At 39.9% G+C, this 19,175-nt stretch overlaps 6 protein-coding genes across 7 annotated transcripts; 5 read left to right on the plus strand and 1 right to left on the minus strand.

Moving 5' to 3' along the window:
- Positions 1-137: 137 nt before the first annotated feature.
- On the plus strand, positions 138-6,769 carry MTA1-like (metastasis associated 1-like). 2 transcript variants are annotated; one of them, XM_088038924.1, is made up of 8 exons: positions 138-330; positions 600-761; positions 3,870-4,725; positions 4,786-4,901; positions 4,962-5,744; positions 5,806-5,835; positions 5,913-6,156; positions 6,211-6,769. In XM_088038924.1, the coding sequence occupies exons 1-8, from the start codon at positions 303-305 to the stop codon at positions 6,317-6,319; spliced, it is 2,328 nt and encodes a 775-aa protein (XP_087895050.1). In that variant the 5' UTR covers positions 138-302; the 3' UTR covers positions 6,320-6,769. The 2 variants fall into 2 exon arrangements, with proteins under 2 accessions (XP_087895050.1, XP_087895057.1); XM_088038931.1 differs by lacking the exon at positions 5,806-5,835.
- A 915-nt stretch (positions 6,770-7,684) lies between these two features.
- LOC148181676 (glutathione S-transferase 1-like) lies at positions 7,685-10,327 on the plus strand. The gene is made up of 4 exons (XM_088034742.1): positions 7,685-7,775; positions 9,526-9,667; positions 9,718-9,918; positions 9,969-10,327. Exons 2-4 carry the CDS (start codon positions 9,527-9,529, stop codon positions 10,275-10,277), a joined length of 651 nt encoding a protein of 216 aa, XP_087890868.1. The 5' UTR covers positions 7,685-7,775; position 9,526; the 3' UTR covers positions 10,278-10,327.
- Positions 10,325-11,015, minus strand: LOC148181677 (uncharacterized). The gene is made up of 2 exons (XM_088050231.1): positions 10,691-11,015; positions 10,325-10,642 (listed from the first exon to the last, which is right to left on the minus strand). The coding sequence occupies exons 1-2, from the start codon at positions 10,982-10,984 to the stop codon at positions 10,325-10,327; spliced, it is 612 nt and encodes a 203-aa protein (XP_087906357.1). The 5' UTR covers positions 10,985-11,015.
- Positions 11,016-11,102: 87 nt separating this feature from the next.
- On the plus strand, positions 11,103-11,706 carry LOC148181678 (uncharacterized). The gene is made up of 2 exons (XM_088050243.1): positions 11,103-11,360; positions 11,413-11,706. Exons 1-2 carry the CDS (start codon positions 11,103-11,105, stop codon positions 11,704-11,706), a joined length of 552 nt encoding a protein of 183 aa, XP_087906369.1.
- Positions 11,707-11,832: 126 nt separating this feature from the next.
- LOC148181679 (RING finger and CHY zinc finger domain-containing protein 1-like) lies at positions 11,833-12,660 on the plus strand. The gene is made up of 4 exons (XM_088034758.1): positions 11,833-11,979; positions 12,031-12,192; positions 12,238-12,393; positions 12,440-12,660. Exons 1-4 carry the CDS (start codon positions 11,923-11,925, stop codon positions 12,611-12,613), a joined length of 549 nt encoding a protein of 182 aa, XP_087890884.1. The 5' UTR covers positions 11,833-11,922; the 3' UTR covers positions 12,614-12,660.
- Positions 12,661-12,897: 237 nt separating this feature from the next.
- Positions 12,898-15,370, plus strand: LOC148181680 (RING finger and CHY zinc finger domain-containing protein 1-like). Its single transcript, XM_088048635.1, has 6 exons — positions 12,898-13,164; positions 13,218-13,379; positions 13,434-13,589; positions 14,243-14,521; positions 14,569-14,662; positions 14,961-15,370. Exons 1-6 carry the CDS (start codon positions 13,069-13,071, stop codon positions 15,041-15,043), a joined length of 870 nt encoding a protein of 289 aa, XP_087904761.1. The 5' UTR covers positions 12,898-13,068; the 3' UTR covers positions 15,044-15,370.
- Positions 15,371-19,175: the final 3,805 nt, after the last annotated feature.

A 19,175-nucleotide genomic window follows, 5' to 3' on the forward strand; every position in this document is an offset into this window, starting at 1 on the left:
TTGTGGATTTCCGTGGGCTAACTTCTCTCGTCTTTTTTTGTCATTTTTTGCATGTTTCTGTTTTATCGTCTCAATGTTTCCGCTACTGTCCGCCGCGAGTTCTTTCGGCGCCACTGTCAACAGTTGTCTATGATTCTTCGTTCAGACGCCAACAGGGAGTTTATTTGAGAAAATGGCGTCTGTTTGCTTGATAGTGATACGTGCAGTGGCAAAACATTAAGAAAATTGTGGGAAATAGTGTAAAATGTGCGTTTCCTGAACCTAGTATTTGTGTAAAGGATTAGTTGTTTTCCCTTTTGAAGATGACAGCGAACATGTATCGCGTCGGAGGTGAGTGTTTCAACGACTAATTAACCGGCTTCGCTTAAGAGGAAGTCTTCGAGTTGGAGTAATAGCGATGGTAATTTATCGGAGGTGGCTTTGGAAGTCGGGGGGCTATCAGCGGTGTAGAATCTCGTGGCCTTGTCTACGTTGATTATCTCGTGGTTATTCAAACATTGCGTTACATTTTCGGGGGAAAAGCGCCAGTTTGTGGTGTTACCAACTTGACGGTGTGGCCGTCGCGACGTCGATTGTTTGTTTACTTTGTCTTTTTGCAGATTACGTGTACTTTGAGACGTCATCGACGTCCCCGTACCAAATTCGGCGCATCGAAGAATTGAATAAGACGCCTTCGGGGAACGTGGAAGCAAAGGTGATGTGCTTCTATCGCCGAAGAGATCTCCCTAGCCAGCTGATCCAACTCGCCGACAAACATCAATGTAAGTGACGGGGGGCTCCTGTGGAGGCGTCGTTTCTATCTTTTTAATTAGTATTTCGGGGGGGACCGACATTCCTCGTCGCTTTTCACGCATTCTAAATGAGTGGTGGGGCAAAAGTCTTGATTAGGCGATCGATATTCGCTGACTGTACCTGTCTTGTCACCGACCGTGCTGTGTTTCGCGAAATCCTGACGGTACTGTACGCGATCAGAGCGTCGCTATGACGACTGCAATGAGATGCTCATTTCTTTACAAAGACTGTACCGAAAATTACAGCCAACGCTTTGGCTTTTTACACAAAAAATCACACGAAATTCGGCAGATGACAGACACGCCAACGTGATAGACATGTACCAAGTAGACGGGCTGTCTACGGACCGGCACAGACCGCGATAATAAATTGACAGAAAACACAGACAAATTCATTATTTATCGATGAAAAAGCCGGAAATCCGAAAGCACTTAACGAATACATAGTGTGCTTTGCTTTATGACACCGAATTTACCGTTTTTCATTTTTTTTACTCCATAAGTTTCACAATTTTCACCAAATTACTCGTAATTGCTTTTTATCTCTTCAGCCCACATGAATCACGCTTCAGGTATCTTGTATGAAATTGTTTAACCAACGCTTAACATTTCAGTTATCAAATGACAGTTTTTACTCTTTTTATTTCATGACCATCTGCAATGTTACATCATTATAATCAAACACCTTGTATAATGTGCCGGTAGCACGTGTTTTGTGGTTGAACAAAGACGTAATTGGGACGCCGCTAGTCCGAACTTTCGTACCATTCGCGTTAAGCTTCTTTGTCTTTGCTACATTGGCAGCTATCACATACAATCAATTTAACCAACATAAAGCCTCAAAGAACGACAAATGACAGCGACCTGTACCAACAAACATACTTTTCACAGCCGCCAGGAGTACAGTTTGAACCCCTAGAAGCGTTAGAAAGTGAAAGTCATAATTGTCAAAATGAACATCTGCAACCTGGACGGGCTATTCAAAACAAGACACAAGCGTTGACAAATATCGCATTCACGGGTCACGTGACCCTATAATCCATTAATATCCGCCCATTACGCGAAAATCAACCAATCCCACCGTAGTTTTGCGATAAGTGTCCTCTTTTGTTTATCGAAATGATAGGATTTTTAATTTTGTTTACATGCGATTTTCACCGACGACTTGACCGATTTTTTGTTACTTGGGTCGGAAACTACCTGACCTACGCCACTGTAATTTGGGGTTGTCGCAATGACTTTGCAAATGATGCAGATACTATTTCTGGGTTGGTATCCGTGTGACTAATTGGCTCCTTTCAAGTTTTTTCTTGGGTTGGTAACATTTTATTACACACTAGATATGAGCAAAATGAAAGACAAAACAAAACTTGATAATCCATGACAAATCTCCGGAAATCCGGAATTTTAAATATTATAACAAAAAATAAATCACAACATCCATAAAAATCAATGTAAATTCGGAATTAACCACGACCGAATATAAATAGCAGTTACTTTTTTATTTGCCTTCTAATTGTTAATTTAGCGTCACGTAACTTCGACCGTTGGCAACACTGTGGAATATTTTTGATTGCTGAATGTATCACATCAATCACGAAAACGATGCTGTGGTTCTGTGAAATTGACTTTTTGGCATAAAATCGATAAAAGAGAAATATTTTTACGTATTTTCCATAGTCTAAACATGACCCCATCTATAAATATTTAATTAGCGAGAATTCAAATTGGATATTTGCAATGTTTCGACAAAACACGCTTTCTGTGATGGAATGTCATTTTCAATTTGGTAATTTATTATGGAATCCGAAAAAAATCTGACGGCAAATTAACTTTAATTTTTACTTCAAACGCACGTCGCAATTCGATTAATTCTTTTGATTTTTGGCGACTATTTTTGATTCTGGCAACGACTGGATTGACAGTATTCAGTTTTTTATTGACTGACGATACTATTATGCGATTTTGTTGAAAGTTGAAAGTAAGTCATGATAAATTCGTAAATGATTTTTAAACTTAACGATACAGATAAGGGTAATTTATGAAAAAACATGCGAATATTTTTATTATAATACAAGGTGTTTATAAATGTTTCTAGCATCAAAGGTGGCTCTGGAATTCTTGTTGTGCACTATTTTACCGCTTTGTTTTCATAGTGAATATAACTATCTTAAAAATTATTTATAATGTTACTTACCTCAATGACGTTTCAGTTACGGTTTTGTGTCCAAGTTTTTGATTTTCAGGTTTTAAACCACAACTATACCAGAGCTCATTACTATCGGTCCACTCATTAAAAAGTTAAGTTGGCAGCAGCCCTTAGCGATTATTATCGGTAACAATTTGCAGCGAAACTGTGGCATGCGTAGAAGCTAATCGTTTTTCACAACATTGCCAAAACTTGTTAAATCTCTATTAAAATCATTCTTTTGCAACAAATTTTTAATTAGTTATTGATTAATACATTTAACTTGGACAACGTGTTAAATCGCTACATTTAATTTTCCCCTAATTTTGTCCCTAAGGAATTGAAAGCCTGATTTACACCCCTAATTTTTCGAAAATTTACACAGGAAAGTGGACTGATAGCAATGAGCTGTACTTTAGAACAGCTTATTTTTCAAAACTTACTTTGCTCCATGTTTGAGATTAACTGCAAATGTCAGTTGAAAAGTCGAAACCTACATTTGTAATGAGCGGCAATTTTTTTTGGCATTTCATAGCCACCTTTGATGCTAGAAACATTTATAAACACCTTATATAAAGGCAAATACCTACTATTTTGAAAAGAAATACACAAACCTAACAGCAAATGAAAAAAAAAAGTTGTAAAACTAATCTTATAAAGGTGAAACAACAACTCCAAGTCTTATCGTCACGAAAGCGCAGAACGAACTGAATTAATTGTAGCAGAATTTGCTAATACTCGTCGCGTAATCTGTTAATTACGTAAACCCCACAGAAAAAAGAGTTGATATTGTTCGTTTTTTTTACCGCACGCAAGAACTGCGAAGTCTGCATGTCCACCTGAAAGCCTTGTAGAGTATGTGGAGTGTGTTAACCCTAATTTCTGTTTAGGTGCCTTAGACGAGTCCAACGGCAGCCCCGTGTCGGACTCGAGCAGCCGCGGCTGCGAAACCCTAAACCCAAAGCAGCGGCACCAAATGAAGCACCGCGAGTTGTTTCTGTCCCGCCAAGTGGAAACCCTCCCAGCGACCCACATCCGCGGCAAGTGCTCCGTCACACTCTTCAACGAAACCGAATCGCTCAATTCATACTTGAATAAAGACGACATGTTTTTCTACTGCCTGGTGTTCGATCCCACTCAGAAGACGCTTCTGGCGGACAAAGGTGAAATCCGCGTCGGCAGTCGGTACCAGTGCGACGTGACACCTCTTCTTCGTGAAGGCGAACAGAACTCGCGCGAGTTGTCTGAACTGGAAACTCTCGTTTGGACTCCCGAACACAATTTAACAGATAGACAAATCGATCAATTCTTAGTGGTTTCGCGATCGGTCGGCACGTTCGCTCGAGCTTTAGACTGCAGTTCCAGTGTGAAGCAGCCTTCGTTGCACATGTCGGCGGCGGCCGCAAGTCGGGATATCACGCTGTTTCATGCGATGGATACGCTGCATCGTCATAGTTATGATCTAGCGAGTGCTTTGTGCTCTTTAGTACCTTCCAGTGGTCCGGTGCTGTGTCGAGATGAAATGGAAGAGTGGAGCGCTTCGGAAGCGAACCTCTTCGAAGAAGCTCTGGATAAATACGGGAAAGATTTCAACGATATACGTCAAGACTTCTTGCCGTGGAAGACGTTGAAGAATATCATTGAGTATTATTACATGTGGAAGACCACGGATCGGTACGTCCAGCAGAAGAGGGTCAAGGCGGTCGAAGCTGAATCCAAACTGAAGCAGGTCTACATTCCCAACTAGTGAGTTTGTATTCGGAAAGGTTGCAGCACTTATTTTTACTAACTGCGATCTCATTGCAGTAACAAACCAAATCCGGCGGCGCTCAACAACAACAAAGGAGTGGTCAATGGGAACAGTAATGGGAATTCAGACCCTGTGGTGTCGCTTGGAGGGAAGTCCTGCGAGTCATGTAATGGTGAGTAGAATCCATCCACAACAATAGAGTTGTCTTCTTATTGCTCCATTGTCTTTTCAGTGACGGTGTCCACTCAGTGGTACGCCTGGGGCCCCTCGCACTTGCAATGCCGCCTCTGCCACGCTTGTTGGGCCTACTGGAAAAAATACGGCGGCTTGAAAATCCCCACTCGCTTCGGCGACGGTGATTTCGACAACGGCAACAAGAAGAAATCCGGCAGCGATGTGGACGACGATCGCATGTCATCCGCCATGTCCCACCGCCCTCATCGTTGTAACATCGGCGGTTGTGGAAAAGAATTCAAACTTAAAGCTCATCTCGGTCGACACTATGCCACCGCTCACGGCATTGTGGTGCGTTCAGGATCACCACGTCCCATCATGAAAACGCGCACGGCGTTCTATTTATACACGACACCTTTAACGCGGATCTCCAGGAGGTTGTGCAGACACATAATGAAACCGCGGCATGCGGCAAGAGCGCCGTTCTTCGCGATTAACATTCAGGCGGTGAAGCAAGAATGTGCGACACAAATGGTTGGGAAGTCACTAGCCGAATTGAAGCAGTTGTTGGTGTATCGGAAGAAGAATAGAGGGAGTGTGACGGCGATCGCGACGAGGTTGGGGAATCCCGGCCCAGTGACACCGCAGTGGTTGATTTTAACGGATAAGGAGAACTTGCCGAAGCCCGAGAAAGTGGCGTTTCCAAAACCGCCAATTGGGCCCGACGGGAGTCTCTTGTATGAAAGGGTGCCTAATAAACCGGAAGTGGATAAGATTCCTTTGAATAACATGTCACCGTCGTTGAAGCGGCGCGCTTACGACGAGATGAATGGGATAGATAGTAAGTATATAGGGAGTTTATAGGTTTAGGTTGATGCTAAAGTTTGCTTTTCTTTTTACTGGCTTCTATTCTGACTTGGACTGGGACGATGGTGAGTTGTCACTCGAGCTACCAAAACTCAGGCAAAGCGTTTTAAAGCGCGGTTTTAACGTCCACTTTCTGTCTTAGGTTCCGCTTTGAGCGCGCCGCCCCCGAAGCGCTTGAACAAAGACTCCACGTCTCGTTCGGAACAGTACCCTTCGATGATGTCTTCATCGATAGTTCAAGCCCAAGGACTGCCCCGGCATATATCGCAGATCAACGGTAAACCAAAAATCGCCCACATGACCCGGACCGGCTCCGGACGTAAACAAGTCATTAGTTGGATGGACGCCCCCGACGACGTGTACTTCCGAGCGACGGAAGGCAGCAAGTAAGCATTCTTTCGTTCATCTAACCTTTATTATACAGTGTGTTTGTGTTGCAGGAGGATGAGGCGGCAAATCACCCTACCAGAACTACGTCGTGCAGCTCGAAAACCGTGGAGACAGTTAAAAACAAAGTTTGAAGAACCTCCGGTCGTAGTATTAGATTGACGATAGATTCGCGTCGTGTGAGTTCTGACAAGTGCTCGGTGTGCTCAAACTGGTCATTGAACACCTTTTTAGCAAATGTTATTTGTATTGTTTTCTTTTCTTGGGACTGTGAATTGAAGAGAGTGCGTTTTGATAACTACACTGCGTTATGTATATAATAATATTTATACAGTTTTTGTTGTGTCAGTAATTTTGCTGCTACTGGCGAGTGGTGAAAATGAACTGTTGTACAATTTGTTTACTGGCAATAATCCAAATATAAATTATTGGGAAAATTCAGGACTAGTCGTACGACGTTGAAAAGTGTTGAATTCTGCATCATTGGTCAACCGTGTATAGATACCATTTAATTTAAATTATGTGCTACTTGGATAGGATCAATCAATTATTCAAGTTGTAAAACGTAGAATAATTTACATTTTTTTCATAAATAAACAAGCACCTAGATTACTTTGTATTATTCATTTCAGGAAAGTCTTCTTCCTTTTACCGGGTTATGTAATAATAGGCCAATGGCATCATTGGACCGTGCTTGTAATTTCTAAGCTCCATTGTCACTTTGAAGGACGATTTTCGGGCGCAACGAGGTCAATTTTACGCACGCAACTAAACCACAACCATAAAATTCGGATAAAATCCCCAGAGTTCAAAGCCTATTTTTTACCAATCATTTTTCTCGAACATTTCGAAAAATGATACATCCAATGATTTCATTACCACAAATTCGTGTTTACAGGTAATAAAACTAAAAACCCCTGGAGACAAAGTAAAATTCAAAATTGAAGTGATTCATAGAAAATTCCGTCGTGCCTGAGGAAACATGACTTGAATTCAAAATTCTATTCAAAAATTCAATTGTTTCATAAAAAGTGCCCTTACATGACTTTCATTTTTGTTGATTTTCAATGAAAACTTCAGCTTCCAAGTCAACTTTTTTCTAATTGATCATGTCCAGCAATGTTTTTTTTTGGAAACGCCATAAAACGCACGTGACGGTCATTTTTACCTTAACGACGCCTTCTTACAAAGCATCCATAAAACGCGTTTAAGTATCAACAAGTCTTTAATCCGCTCCTGAAACAATCCCGAAAAGGAAGCTCTCATTAACACGGCAAATTCCCGTTCGGAAACCGCCGCATCCGGCAAATACCTCATTTTCCGCAGTTTCCCACCGCAATTACTTTCGGCAAAGCTTGTTAGAAGTCGAAGGTCGTCTCTTCATAGTCCAATTCTCAGTAGTGCCATTTTTTAATCTCGCCCTGATAAAAAGAATGAAAGAGAATGGAACGGAAGGAAAAAACCACGACCAAATCGTCAGAGCCAATGAGGGGAGAGTGGAAATGAGCCAGGCCGCAGCCGCAAACGCATTCCAAGTTGAGATTCATAGCGAGAGTGTTCGTTGCAAACGTGCAGTGTGAAAAAACTAGTTACCGGTGCCGGTGAAACTTCTTTGAAAGTAAGTTGGTTGTTACAGAATAAAGACGAAAATAAAACGGTTTTATCATCAGGACACAAAAAAAACTATTAAGATAGTAAATTATAACAATATAACAAATATTGGAAAGTTCTCACTATCTGACTCAGCGACAATTATTTTACATTCTTATTGACTTATATAGATCATGGTAATGCAAACGGCACCGCCTCTGCGAATTGTTATCGACGCAAATACCACTGGTCTGTTATCAGTATTTTATTTTTTTTTTTGCATATTTTGCCTTTGAACATACTTTCTTATTACTCGTTTTTACAGTCATGTCATGATGCAGTTAATTTAACATCCTCTTAATCACTTAATGCATCACCTTACATGTTTGGCCTTGTAATGAATTTTCTTTTGTCGCAATAGTAAAAGTACTGCAAACATCATTCTAATAAAATTTGTAGAAAAAAAATGAAAACTAAATTAAACAGAAAAGTTTTTTTAAGTTCATCGCTTTTCGTAAATTTGAAAATGACAGCCTTAATTTATTTACCACATTTCTAACAGATTATATCTTCGGCAATGTCAATAAATTATAACTTGACGAGAAATTTTCTATTTATGCCTCCAAATTGAATTTTTATGTATATTTATGCGATATTTTACGAGTGTATGATAGGGTCTAGAAACTGAAACTATTTCTGAAATTTACCGGCCTTGACCTCCAAATTTAGATGATTCAAGGACTATTATTACTCAACAGCGAAGCTACAACAAAAGCGGGCGCCGGCTTGATATATGCAGGTCTTCTTAAAAAAGAGTTACAATAGACAAACAAAAATTAACGCCTTAGGCTTTTGTGCGAATATCATAGGCGACATTGAAATTGTTTAACGATTAAAAAATGTCAAACTATTTTATAACAGTTGAAGTTGGCAGATAATGGAGAAACAATGGCGTACCTTGTGGTGACATAACTTGAAAATAAAGTTCGTTTTTTAAGTGTAAAATGTGGCTTTGATGCGTCTTTTTGGCCTGTTTTGCGTGCCAGTTAACCAAAATCAGTTGTTTAAATGATTAAGTTGCCGCAACTGAAATAACACTAGTTTACAAGGTTTTATATCCCAATAAACAGTATTAAAAAGGGTTGAATCTAGAAGAATTTTTTAAGCAGAATTCAAAACTGAAAATAGAAAAAAATTATCACGCCTGGTTTTTTATTTATACAGAGTGTCTCTCTTAATTGACTACAAGCTCATTTATTTCTCCGTTTATTTTTGGAGAAAAAATTTGAATTTTAGCACAATCATAGAAGGCCATATGGTGCATTTTTAAAGACTACTACGTCAACTGTAAGTTGCAAACTCAGCCTACTGCGATTTTTTGAATAGAGGGATTTTTCAATAATTTGCTTCGCGACAGAGATATGAATTAAAGTTATTAAGAAAAGTTGCTTATAATCAAACTTGAAGTTTTTACAAATTTTAAATTTAAAAATCGCATCTTGCAAATAAGTTTACCCAAAAATGAATGCTTTCCTACGCATAAACAAAAAAGTCCTGTCCTGAAAAATCCAGACGTGATAAAATTATGCCTAATGAATTTAATCTCGGGATATAAGAAAAAATTGAGGTTTGTAAACTAGTGTAATTAATTAATACATGCCCCCTTTAACCCATTTGTTTCCACGCCCATGCATGAAGTGCTGACACCTGCGTGTCCAGCTGCAAAGCCACCTGCGATAATGAATAAAAGCGCCGAATTTAAAAATTATTTTTTTCAGAATGCCAATTGATTTGTACTACCTTCCGGGCAGCGCCCCATGTCGCGCTGTCCTTCTGGCCGCTAAAGCTGTAGGTGTCGAGCTGAATCTCAAATTGACAGATCTGATGAAGGGTGAACACCTCACCCCCGATTTTATCAAGGTAAAAACACCCCCCGGTCATAACAAAGCCTATTCAACACTATTTAACAGATCAACCCCCAACACACCATTCCAACCCTGGTGGACAACGGCTTCGCCCTCTGGGAAAGTCGCGCCATCATGACTTACTTGGCCGACCAATACGGGAAAAACGATTCGCTTTACCCCAAAGACCCCAAGAAGCGGGCGCAGGTCGATCAAAGACTGTATTTCGATATCGGGACTTTGTACGCCAGATTTGCTGATTATTACGTAAGTTTGATTACACAATTCCGAGTGGTTTTTAATTAGTTTTTATTTAGTACCCTGTCATGTTCGCTGGCGCTGAATACGACCCGGCAAAACTGGAAAAAATCAAAGACGCTTTCGTCTTCCTGGACACTTTCCTCCAGAACCAAGACTTTGCCGCCGGAAACCAGCTGACTCTCGCGGATTTGTCACTTTTGGCCACTGTGACCACCTATGAAGTCGTCAACTTCGATCTTTCGCCTTACAAGAACGTCACCGCGTGGTTGGCTCGGGCCAAAGCCGCAGCCCCCGACTACGAAGAAGCTAATGGGAAAGGAGTGATCATGTTCAAGCAACTGGTGGACAATCTCACCAAGAAGTAAAATTTGTACACAGAGATTTTAATATTCAATAAACGTTTCTACAAATATTACATTGTGGTGTTGGTTTTTGTCGGTTTCATGCGAATATCAAAGTCAAACCCAAAGTCCTCGAAGCAAAGAACCGAATACTCTTTGACGGTCTTCTCCAGGTTCTTTTCGGGGTACATCATCGTTGCGTCTCCGACAGTGAAAGGATCGACTCTTGCAATGATAGTACCACCATCGACATTAACTTGTCCGATGTAAAGATAGGTGCGATAGTCGTCATGTCCCCCAAGAACGGGGCGCTTGTCTAGAAGCTCGACGTGGAGGTTGGCGGCGGTTGCTGGAAGCCACTGAAACTCGTCTTGGTGTCCACAAAGAATCTAAATAAACGGGAGTTAGTGCCGTTCAATTACCTCACTCTGACTCACCTTGATGTAGTTATCCACTCTCCTGACACCTCTTAAAGCCACAGAGACTTCTTTAACCCCTGGATTGATTGTTACCGGAATAACCCCCTCATTTCTAATGTAAGCCTGCCCGATGTAAATATTATGGCCGAAGGATTGCCCTCCGATGACGGCATCTTCAGGGATGGTTCCGTTGTAATTCCGCCAGTAATAATTTTCTAAAACCGCGGACACGGTGCCGAAGAACAAGATGAATGCGTAAACAAGTCTTGACATGATGGTGGACGTGACTGTAATATCTCTTTTGGAAAACATTTCGTCTCAACTCATTGGAAAGTCGTTAAGAGGCAATTAGTGGTAATCGACCACCATCAAAAGGCCATCACGCCAAAAACCCATCTTGAGTCACTTCTAGTCTTCGCCTGGTCTCAAGATGTTGCTGCCGACTACGCTCCTCACAATTTTCTGTCTAAGTGGTGTTTTTGCGTTGAAAGGGTACTACTGGCGTGAGTATACTGGCCATATTCCCTCCGACGCAGTCACCGTTGGTACCGATCTCACCGGGTACGACATTTACGTGGGTCAAGCTTACTTCAGAAACTGGGGGCTGGAGGTGGTACCCCTTTACAATGGTACCACTGAGGTTAACATCGTGTACGCGGGGATTTATAAAGTCAACAAATATACTTATGTAAGTGTAAGGGCAGAACAGATGTGGTTTGATACTAATTGTGATCTTCCAGGTACTTTGCGGCGAACAACAAAACTTCCAATGGGTCCGCACTAGCCATAAAAACTTTACAACGGACGTAAAAGACCAAAATGTAGTGATTGGGGGTCATGAAGACGGATATGGAGATATTTACATCGGCCGCATAAGTTACGATGGACAAACAAAGATCGGGAAGGTTCTTGGGTACAGGCCTATGGATGCTCGATTCTATTTCCACGACAAGGGGGTTCAGAAAATCTTGGACGCTTCCTTTGAAGTCATGACGTACCAACAAAACGGGTTACAGCCACGAATTAAGAATTAAAGTGTATTTTATTTCAATAAACACGAATTATTATTGTTTTTCGTTTCAAAAGATAAAAAGTAGGTATCATTATTACCACCTCCCTCCCCCCGGAGTGACCAGCTCCGGGGATGTCCCGAGCAGATGCGCAGCGATCCAACTTGAACATTTCGTCAAGTTGAATATCATTTGCAGATAACAGAATCACAAAAACAGTTTCATTGTTTTATTGAGGCAATGGCGTGCGCACTACCTTTCGGATGTTCCCACTACGAAAGAAAGTGCAAATTTGTGGTAAGAGTTCCGAATTTGTCCCCAAACCCCGAATTATTTAACCCTTCGCAGAGTCCCTGTTGCCGAAAAGTCTACACATGCAGATTCTGCCATGACGATAAGGAAAATCATCCCCTAAACCGCAAAAAAGTGCAAGAGGTCCAATGTATGGTGTGTTTGACCAGACAACAACCGCGTGCAAATTGCCGCGAGTGCCAAGTTAGATTCGGAAAAGTAAGTCTCGTTTTTCACTTACCACATCATATCGGTTTCCTGTAGTACTGCTGTTTGGAATGTAACCTATTCGACGACGAAGACAAAGGCCAATATCATTGCGCCGGATGCGGAATCTGCCGAGTTGGAGGAGCTGACAATTTTTTTCATTGTGAAGTTTGTAATATGTGCTTGTCTCTTGGTATGTTAGGCAACCATAAAGTAAGTTGGAGGTTGAGTATCACCCCAAATTAAAGTCATTTTGCAGTGTATTGAAAACCGAGCCCACACAGACTGTCCCGTTTGCATGGAAGACATGCATTCTTCAGTTATTCATCTGGAGATTCCAAAGTGTGGACATTTGTTGCATAAGCTGTGTTTTGAGAAATTGAAGACGGCGGGGCACACCACGTGCCCCACTTGCACGGTGCCATTCAACTAATGACCTAAAGAAAGACTTTTAATTAATAACACTGATTTAATACGTCAATAAAATTTTTAAACTTGTCACATGGTGTGTAGTTATTTATATTTAGGGAGTTGGCAGGATTGGGTGTTGTCCCACGGCTGATTTTCGCTCGGAAAATTTCCGTTTCTTTTGGAAATTTGTTCAACTGGGACTACTGATTACCAATCTGTGATTTTTGAGTAGTCACACTGCATAATTCCTTTGATTTTTGAAACTATTTTGATCGATCTAGTGACTTTCGTTTTATCACTGCCCTCCCTTCTTCTGCTTTGACATTTCGCCGCATTTCGTGTTGCCTACACCTTATTTATCTAGTTCAAGTTCAATTCTCTCTCGCTCTTGTTCTCGTATTTCTAAAATTAGTGGCAGTCACAGATTTCCTCAAATTGCATAGTCATACAACGAATTAATTCGCAGTGCATCAAAGTATGGAGCCCATGGATACCCCGGGGGCTGAGGGTCCTCCAGAAGAAGCAATAAAACCAATTGGCTGCTCCCATTACAAGAGAAAATGTATTTTTGTGGTAAGCATCAATCAATTAGCACAGTGATAATTGTTGATCAAATTATTTTTTAGACACCATGCTGTAAAAAAGTGTACACCTGTCGGTTTTGCCACGACGATAATGAAGATCATACGGTCAACAGAAAAGAAGTCACAGAGTTGATTTGCACAATGTGTCAGATGAGACAGCCTGTACAAGCAGAATGCCAGAATTGTGGGATACGATTTGGGAAAGTATGTTTTTGGATTTTTTAGATGTTGGTGCAACTGTTTTGTTTTTTTTTTCAGTATACTTGTTTGGAGTGCAATCTGTTTGATGATGAAGACAAGAACCAATTTCATTGCTCAGGGTGCGGGATTTGCAGGATTGGGGGCTCCGAGAAGTTTTTCCATTGCGAAAAATGCAACATGTGCCTTCCTATTCAGCTCAAAGATGGACACAAGGTGGGAAAGCAAGAAAATGGAAGAAAATCAATTGAATCTTGGGCGGCTGGTTTTGACATTTGAAGTAGAAAATATGAATCGCAGCAATAACTAGATTCCCCATGGATTTTCTAGAGATTTTATTGGATTTGTGCATGACAATTGCGTTTCCCCCACGTCATTATTCTTATCTAATTGAATTACTGATTAGCTTTGGAGACGTGGAAGTTTAGCACGAAAAAATATTCATGTTTTCAATCGATAATATCAAAACCGCCGTACTATTGACGACAACCAAATGTGTAGGGCAAAATTGTCTAGCGTGAATTTCACTTTAAATCATAGGCGTACTTCTAATTGTCATTAATGACAATCAATGACAATGGATAATTAAAAATGCCTAAGACATTTAACTGTAATCAAAAAAGCAAGAGCCATTGCAAAATTAGAAGAAAACAGTTCGCTAAGAGGAGTTGCAGCTGATTAGCAAATGGTGTATAGCTAAGATAAAATGTTTAAAGAAAAATCAAAAAGAACGCCACTGCTCAAAGCCTGATTTACATTATGGAAAATAAGAGAAAAATCCCTGTCAACGAAAAAATCGTTCACATTTCGGTGTCGCCAATAGTACCAAAGTTACCGTCGAATTTCGTGGCTATTTCTTTCTTTTTCAGTGCGTGGAAAACGTGTCTCGCTCGAACTGCCCCGTTTGTCTCGAGGACATCCACACTTCCCGGATCCCATGTCACATTCCAATGTGCGGCCACCTCCTGCACCGCACCTGCTTCAACCAGTTGCTCAAAGCGGGGCACTACGCGTGCCCCATTTGTCAGACCTCGCTCATGGATATGACTCAACTGTGGAAGTATTTGGACAACGAAATCGCCCACACGCCGATGCCCCCTCAGTACAACTCGTACATGGTCCAGATTCTATGTAAAGATTGTCATAAGGTATATTTCCTACTGGTGCACGTCAGTGTTTTTATTTTTATTCCTAGGAGAGTACGGTGAAATTCCACTTCATTGGGTGTAAGTGCATCCAGTGTGGCTCATACAACACCTGTCGAATCAAAGGGCCTTTCAAGCCGTCAGGTTGGTGAAAAGTACTGTAGCCGGCACCAAATACCGTGTTTGTGACTTAATTTGGGTCCTAACTGCACAAAGGGACAAGATCATTAGAGTAGCTGATTCTTAAATCTTGTAATTTATGACAGGCATCGGTTTTAGTTGTATGGAAGGGTGTGGGGTACCTGTCATAATAATAAAATTTAAAAATCAAGTACTGTGGTGGTTTATTTCATTTGTGCAGTTAGGACCTCCATTAAGTCAAACACGGTATTTGGTGCCTGTGAAAGGAAGAACGAGCGGGAGTTTCATTGGTTTGTTGTAGGGAGGAGCCGACAAAGCAGCTTGAACCAAGCGCCCTCTGCCGACGACGAACAATCAAGCTCAAATTCGACTCAAGAGTCGTGAAGTTAGTTAATTAAACGAGATTTCTGTATTATTGGCATTTTATATATCATACTATACTTAGGTTAGCGGATCAAATCCAGTATCATAAAATTGTAGAGTGTAGAGTTTGTACAAAGTACAAGTTTGTGTGATTTTATTTTTATATTATCATTTACAAATGCAATTTGTTGATATTATTGCAATACTCAATAATAAATAGATCTCCTGAATCAATTTGTTAATGTTGCACTGGTTTAGGTTATTTGTTGATTTTCAAATGTTTTAATATCTTTGATAGGTGACGGGAGAATAAGTCTCATTATAAGAAGGAATAAATAGTCATATTTCGTTGCGATGTTTGATTTGACCTATCATAATTTTAATTTGCAGTAAAATTCTAATTGATGGAAATTGACAGCGATAATTGATTTTGATTGGTTTGTTTACGATGATTAGTGACATCATGTGTACTGTTTTGGTTGCACTGTCAACTTGTGTTGGCAAACATGGCAATTAGAGCGCCAACTAGATAAAACTGACGCGGATCAAAATCATTGGTTTGAAGGTTCTACTGTATCTTCAGTCTCTCAAAAATGAAACTACATCGAAAAAAAAAATGGTTTCACAAAAAAAATTAAAAATACAGGAAAATATAAAAACAAGTGTCATTGTCATCATTGTTCTCCGCTTCCAAGTTGCGTACCACATTATTATTTGGGCAAACACAGATAATGGTGACCTTAAACAAACGGGAATTATTAAGCGTTTATTTTTACGTCGGGCAAAGTCAATAGCCACAACTTGTAACAACATTCCAAGCAATTTCCCAAAATCCAGAATGGCATCTTCAATCTCGCCATCAGCAAAAGCGTGCGAAATCTGTTTTCACCACTTTTCCTCGAATTAAAAATTCTAACAAATCATAAAATCACAGAAGCATCAAGTGCGTTCCACGAACGATGCGCAGCACAAGGAAAATTTCCAGTACAAGCCAACGAAATTTGAAATTCAAATCTAAAAATTTACGATCCGGTTTTCGATATTTTGAAGGGGAAAAAATAGTCGGGTGCCACAACGGCTAGGAGGTAAAAATCGGCCGTGACCTTATCCACATTGACCCGCGTCGGTGAGATAAAATAGGAGTCTAATTTATCGTCTAGATTTGGAAAATTCGAGTCCGCACCTGTGTCCGGACATTTATGGTTTGATCTTTAAGACTATGAATATGTGATTGTGTCGTTTTCCCATAGTTTTCATAAATTTGCAATTACGGGCGTTATTTCATTTTAATTGCTGTGATTAATTCCGTTGTCAATAACCGGACAAAATTTCATTGACGGCGGCCATGAGCTTTCAACTCGATGAATGCTCAATGGCGTGACGGTTTTTTTCATTTTCAATGCGTTATTTGCGTGGTAATGACTAAAGAAAAATTACTCAGACAGACACTTTAGGCGCATTTACCCTAAATCTCCTCACACGTGTGCTACAATTTGTGGGCAAGAACAATTCGTAGGTGTCAAATATCATTTCTGAATGGATTTATTCAAATCATTGCGGAATTGTGAAGGCAACGATTATAATTAGCGCCCAATTTTGCGTCTGATTGTTATTATACAAACATTTCGCACCTCGTTAAGTTAAACGGACAATAAAATTACAATAAATTAAATAAAATGTATGTGCGCTATGATTCGAATGTTGAATGGAATTTATCGCATTCGTTAAATTGCGCAAGTTGTAAGGCAGGAAAAAAACACAGGAAATGTTCTGTGCACTTTTAGAATAGTTTACTCTAAGGCAAAAAGGAAATCGACAAGTTTAAATTCCAAATTACCACTATTTATGATTTTGGTATTCCAACTATGGAAATGGGAAGCAAGAGGCTGTGAAATTTCCAATCTGTTGGCAGCTCTGCAAATTTCACAAAGAATCTATTTGCTAGTTTGAAGTGATCTTTTTTATCCACAAATATCATCTGTTTGTTATCTGTCATTTGAATTCGCGTTGTTTCAGTTTTTCGTTTTCTTAACACGATCAGTGCTACCAACTGGGAAAAAGATGCGAAGGTTACTAGACGTTTTTAGAACATACTAAGTACGCGAAAAAAGATTAAATTGAAACGTGGACAAAATGGGTTCTGTTTGAACAATAAAACAATAAAATCGAAGGTTATTTATAGTGGTAATTTTTTAACACAAAATTTGCCTTCATCCTTTGTCCTTTTCAGGAAGTACATTTAATCCTTTCTTAATGTAAATCAGAAAAAACAAACCCAGCAGTTGTAAATTATTTCACCGCAAACCACAAAGAAACAAAAACCGGCAAGAATTATAAATTTTAATATTATTTATTATATACCCATTAGAATAATTATTTTTAATTATGACAAATAATCGCGCTATCATGTTTTCAACCCACATGGTTGGACAAAATGTAAATGAGGACCATTATACCAAATCATGGCTAATTAAGACATATAGCTACAAGTTAACGACTATTTTTGTAATAAAACCAGCAATTTTCGAAGTTGCAGTTACGCAACAGCGAGATACATCAAAATTGGTGGTAAACCACACTCCCTCATGTCAACCTTTCTCACTGTAAGCCCTGAAAAAAGCACACACTGAAACTGGCAACGTAACAGCTGATATAATCGTTACATTAGCCCATTGTAGTAAGAAAGTGTGAAAGAGGTTTCAGATGAATGGTTCTGTACCATTATTTGCCTGATCTTTAATCCATTATCCCAACACTGCGATGGTTTGATGGTTAATTAATGAGTGACAGCTGAACACTTTTGACACAGTTTCTTTTAATTAACAAAATCTCGACGATGTGTCAAAAGGCTTGCGGTTTTACAACACTGTCGCTATCAAGGCCTGCACAAAAACCATAATTTATAGTATTAAAAAAAATTGTGGCAATCTCGGTTGTGTCACATGCTTATTTATGGTTTTCAGGTGAAAAATGACAGTATTTACGACGAGGGAAAAATTACGTCCGATACCGAGAAACGATAAACAAATAAATAATATTTTTTAGTGTCTTGCGTTCGTTTAAGATATTTTGACCCCGCGTAGGGGAGACGAATAAAAACTGCCCATTTGGACGGTCATGTGATCACGGATTACTAGATCGCTTTCATCCTATTGCGGCAATTCCTACAATCTCTTCGCTCCGATATATTAAACATTTCGCAATGTCGTTATGATTCAGTGATTCCTTTCAGAACTCAACAATTTAATAATAACAAAAATATTTATGTAATGTGGTTTACTTTGGCGTTTATGATCATAATTTCCACTTTTTTTGAAACCGATAGATTGAAGGTTATGATTTTTATGTAAGGTCTTACATAACCCGGAGCTTAATAAGTTTGCGGATTTGACAATAGGAAAATAGATTAAAAAATAGTCCGCCTTCAATTGGGTTGTTTCGCATGGTCTATATCATGACTTGTCAGAAAATAATTGGTTCCAATTTTTCCATTTTGCCATGGTTGCCCCTACAAAAAATTGCGGGAGAAAAAGTCATGTCGTCTGGCTGCTCAGACGAGTTTGCTGAAAAGTAATGTGTCTGAGATTCGGCAAAATATGTAAATTGTGGTAAGCTGACATGTTCAGCAAAACACATTTTTCGGTGTCTGAGAGCTTTTTGTCATTTTGTTTACCCAGTTGATAACGTATAATGATTCTAGGAAACCAAAAAGAACCAAAAAAGATACGTTGGTAGTACTGTTCATTCCTAGCGCCTTTTGATGGATTGATATGGAAGGATGTCATGGCAAGCAGTGTCACCACCATAAAGAAAATGTATTTGATCAATTGGGTGTGAATCTGGCGAACTTGTCGTCATCTTGACACTTGTGTAATGGCTTGTTGAACAAGCTGCCGCGTCCTTTTGCCCGAAGTACTACAAAGGTCGGTGTCCATCCAAAAATGATCGCTCTTGACATTTGTGTATTACCTTGTTCGAATTTTCGCGTCTTTTCCAGCGTCGAGGGTGTCTAATGTCATAGTGCATCCTAAAATTGGGACTCGGCCGCGTGTAGTACTTGATCAACGTACCAGTAGTACGTTATGGTGTAGTGTCCTTTGGTTCCTTTCACCTTACTTTCCCTCTCTATGATCGTTGCGTGCGCATTCTTTCT

This window comes from Gnatocerus cornutus, chromosome 1 (assembly GCF_029298725.1).
Source record: "Gnatocerus cornutus isolate USDA-ARS CGAHR chromosome 1, icGnaCorn1.1, whole genome shotgun sequence".
NCBI classification, from domain to species: Eukaryota; Metazoa; Arthropoda; class Insecta; order Coleoptera; family Tenebrionidae; genus Gnatocerus; species Gnatocerus cornutus.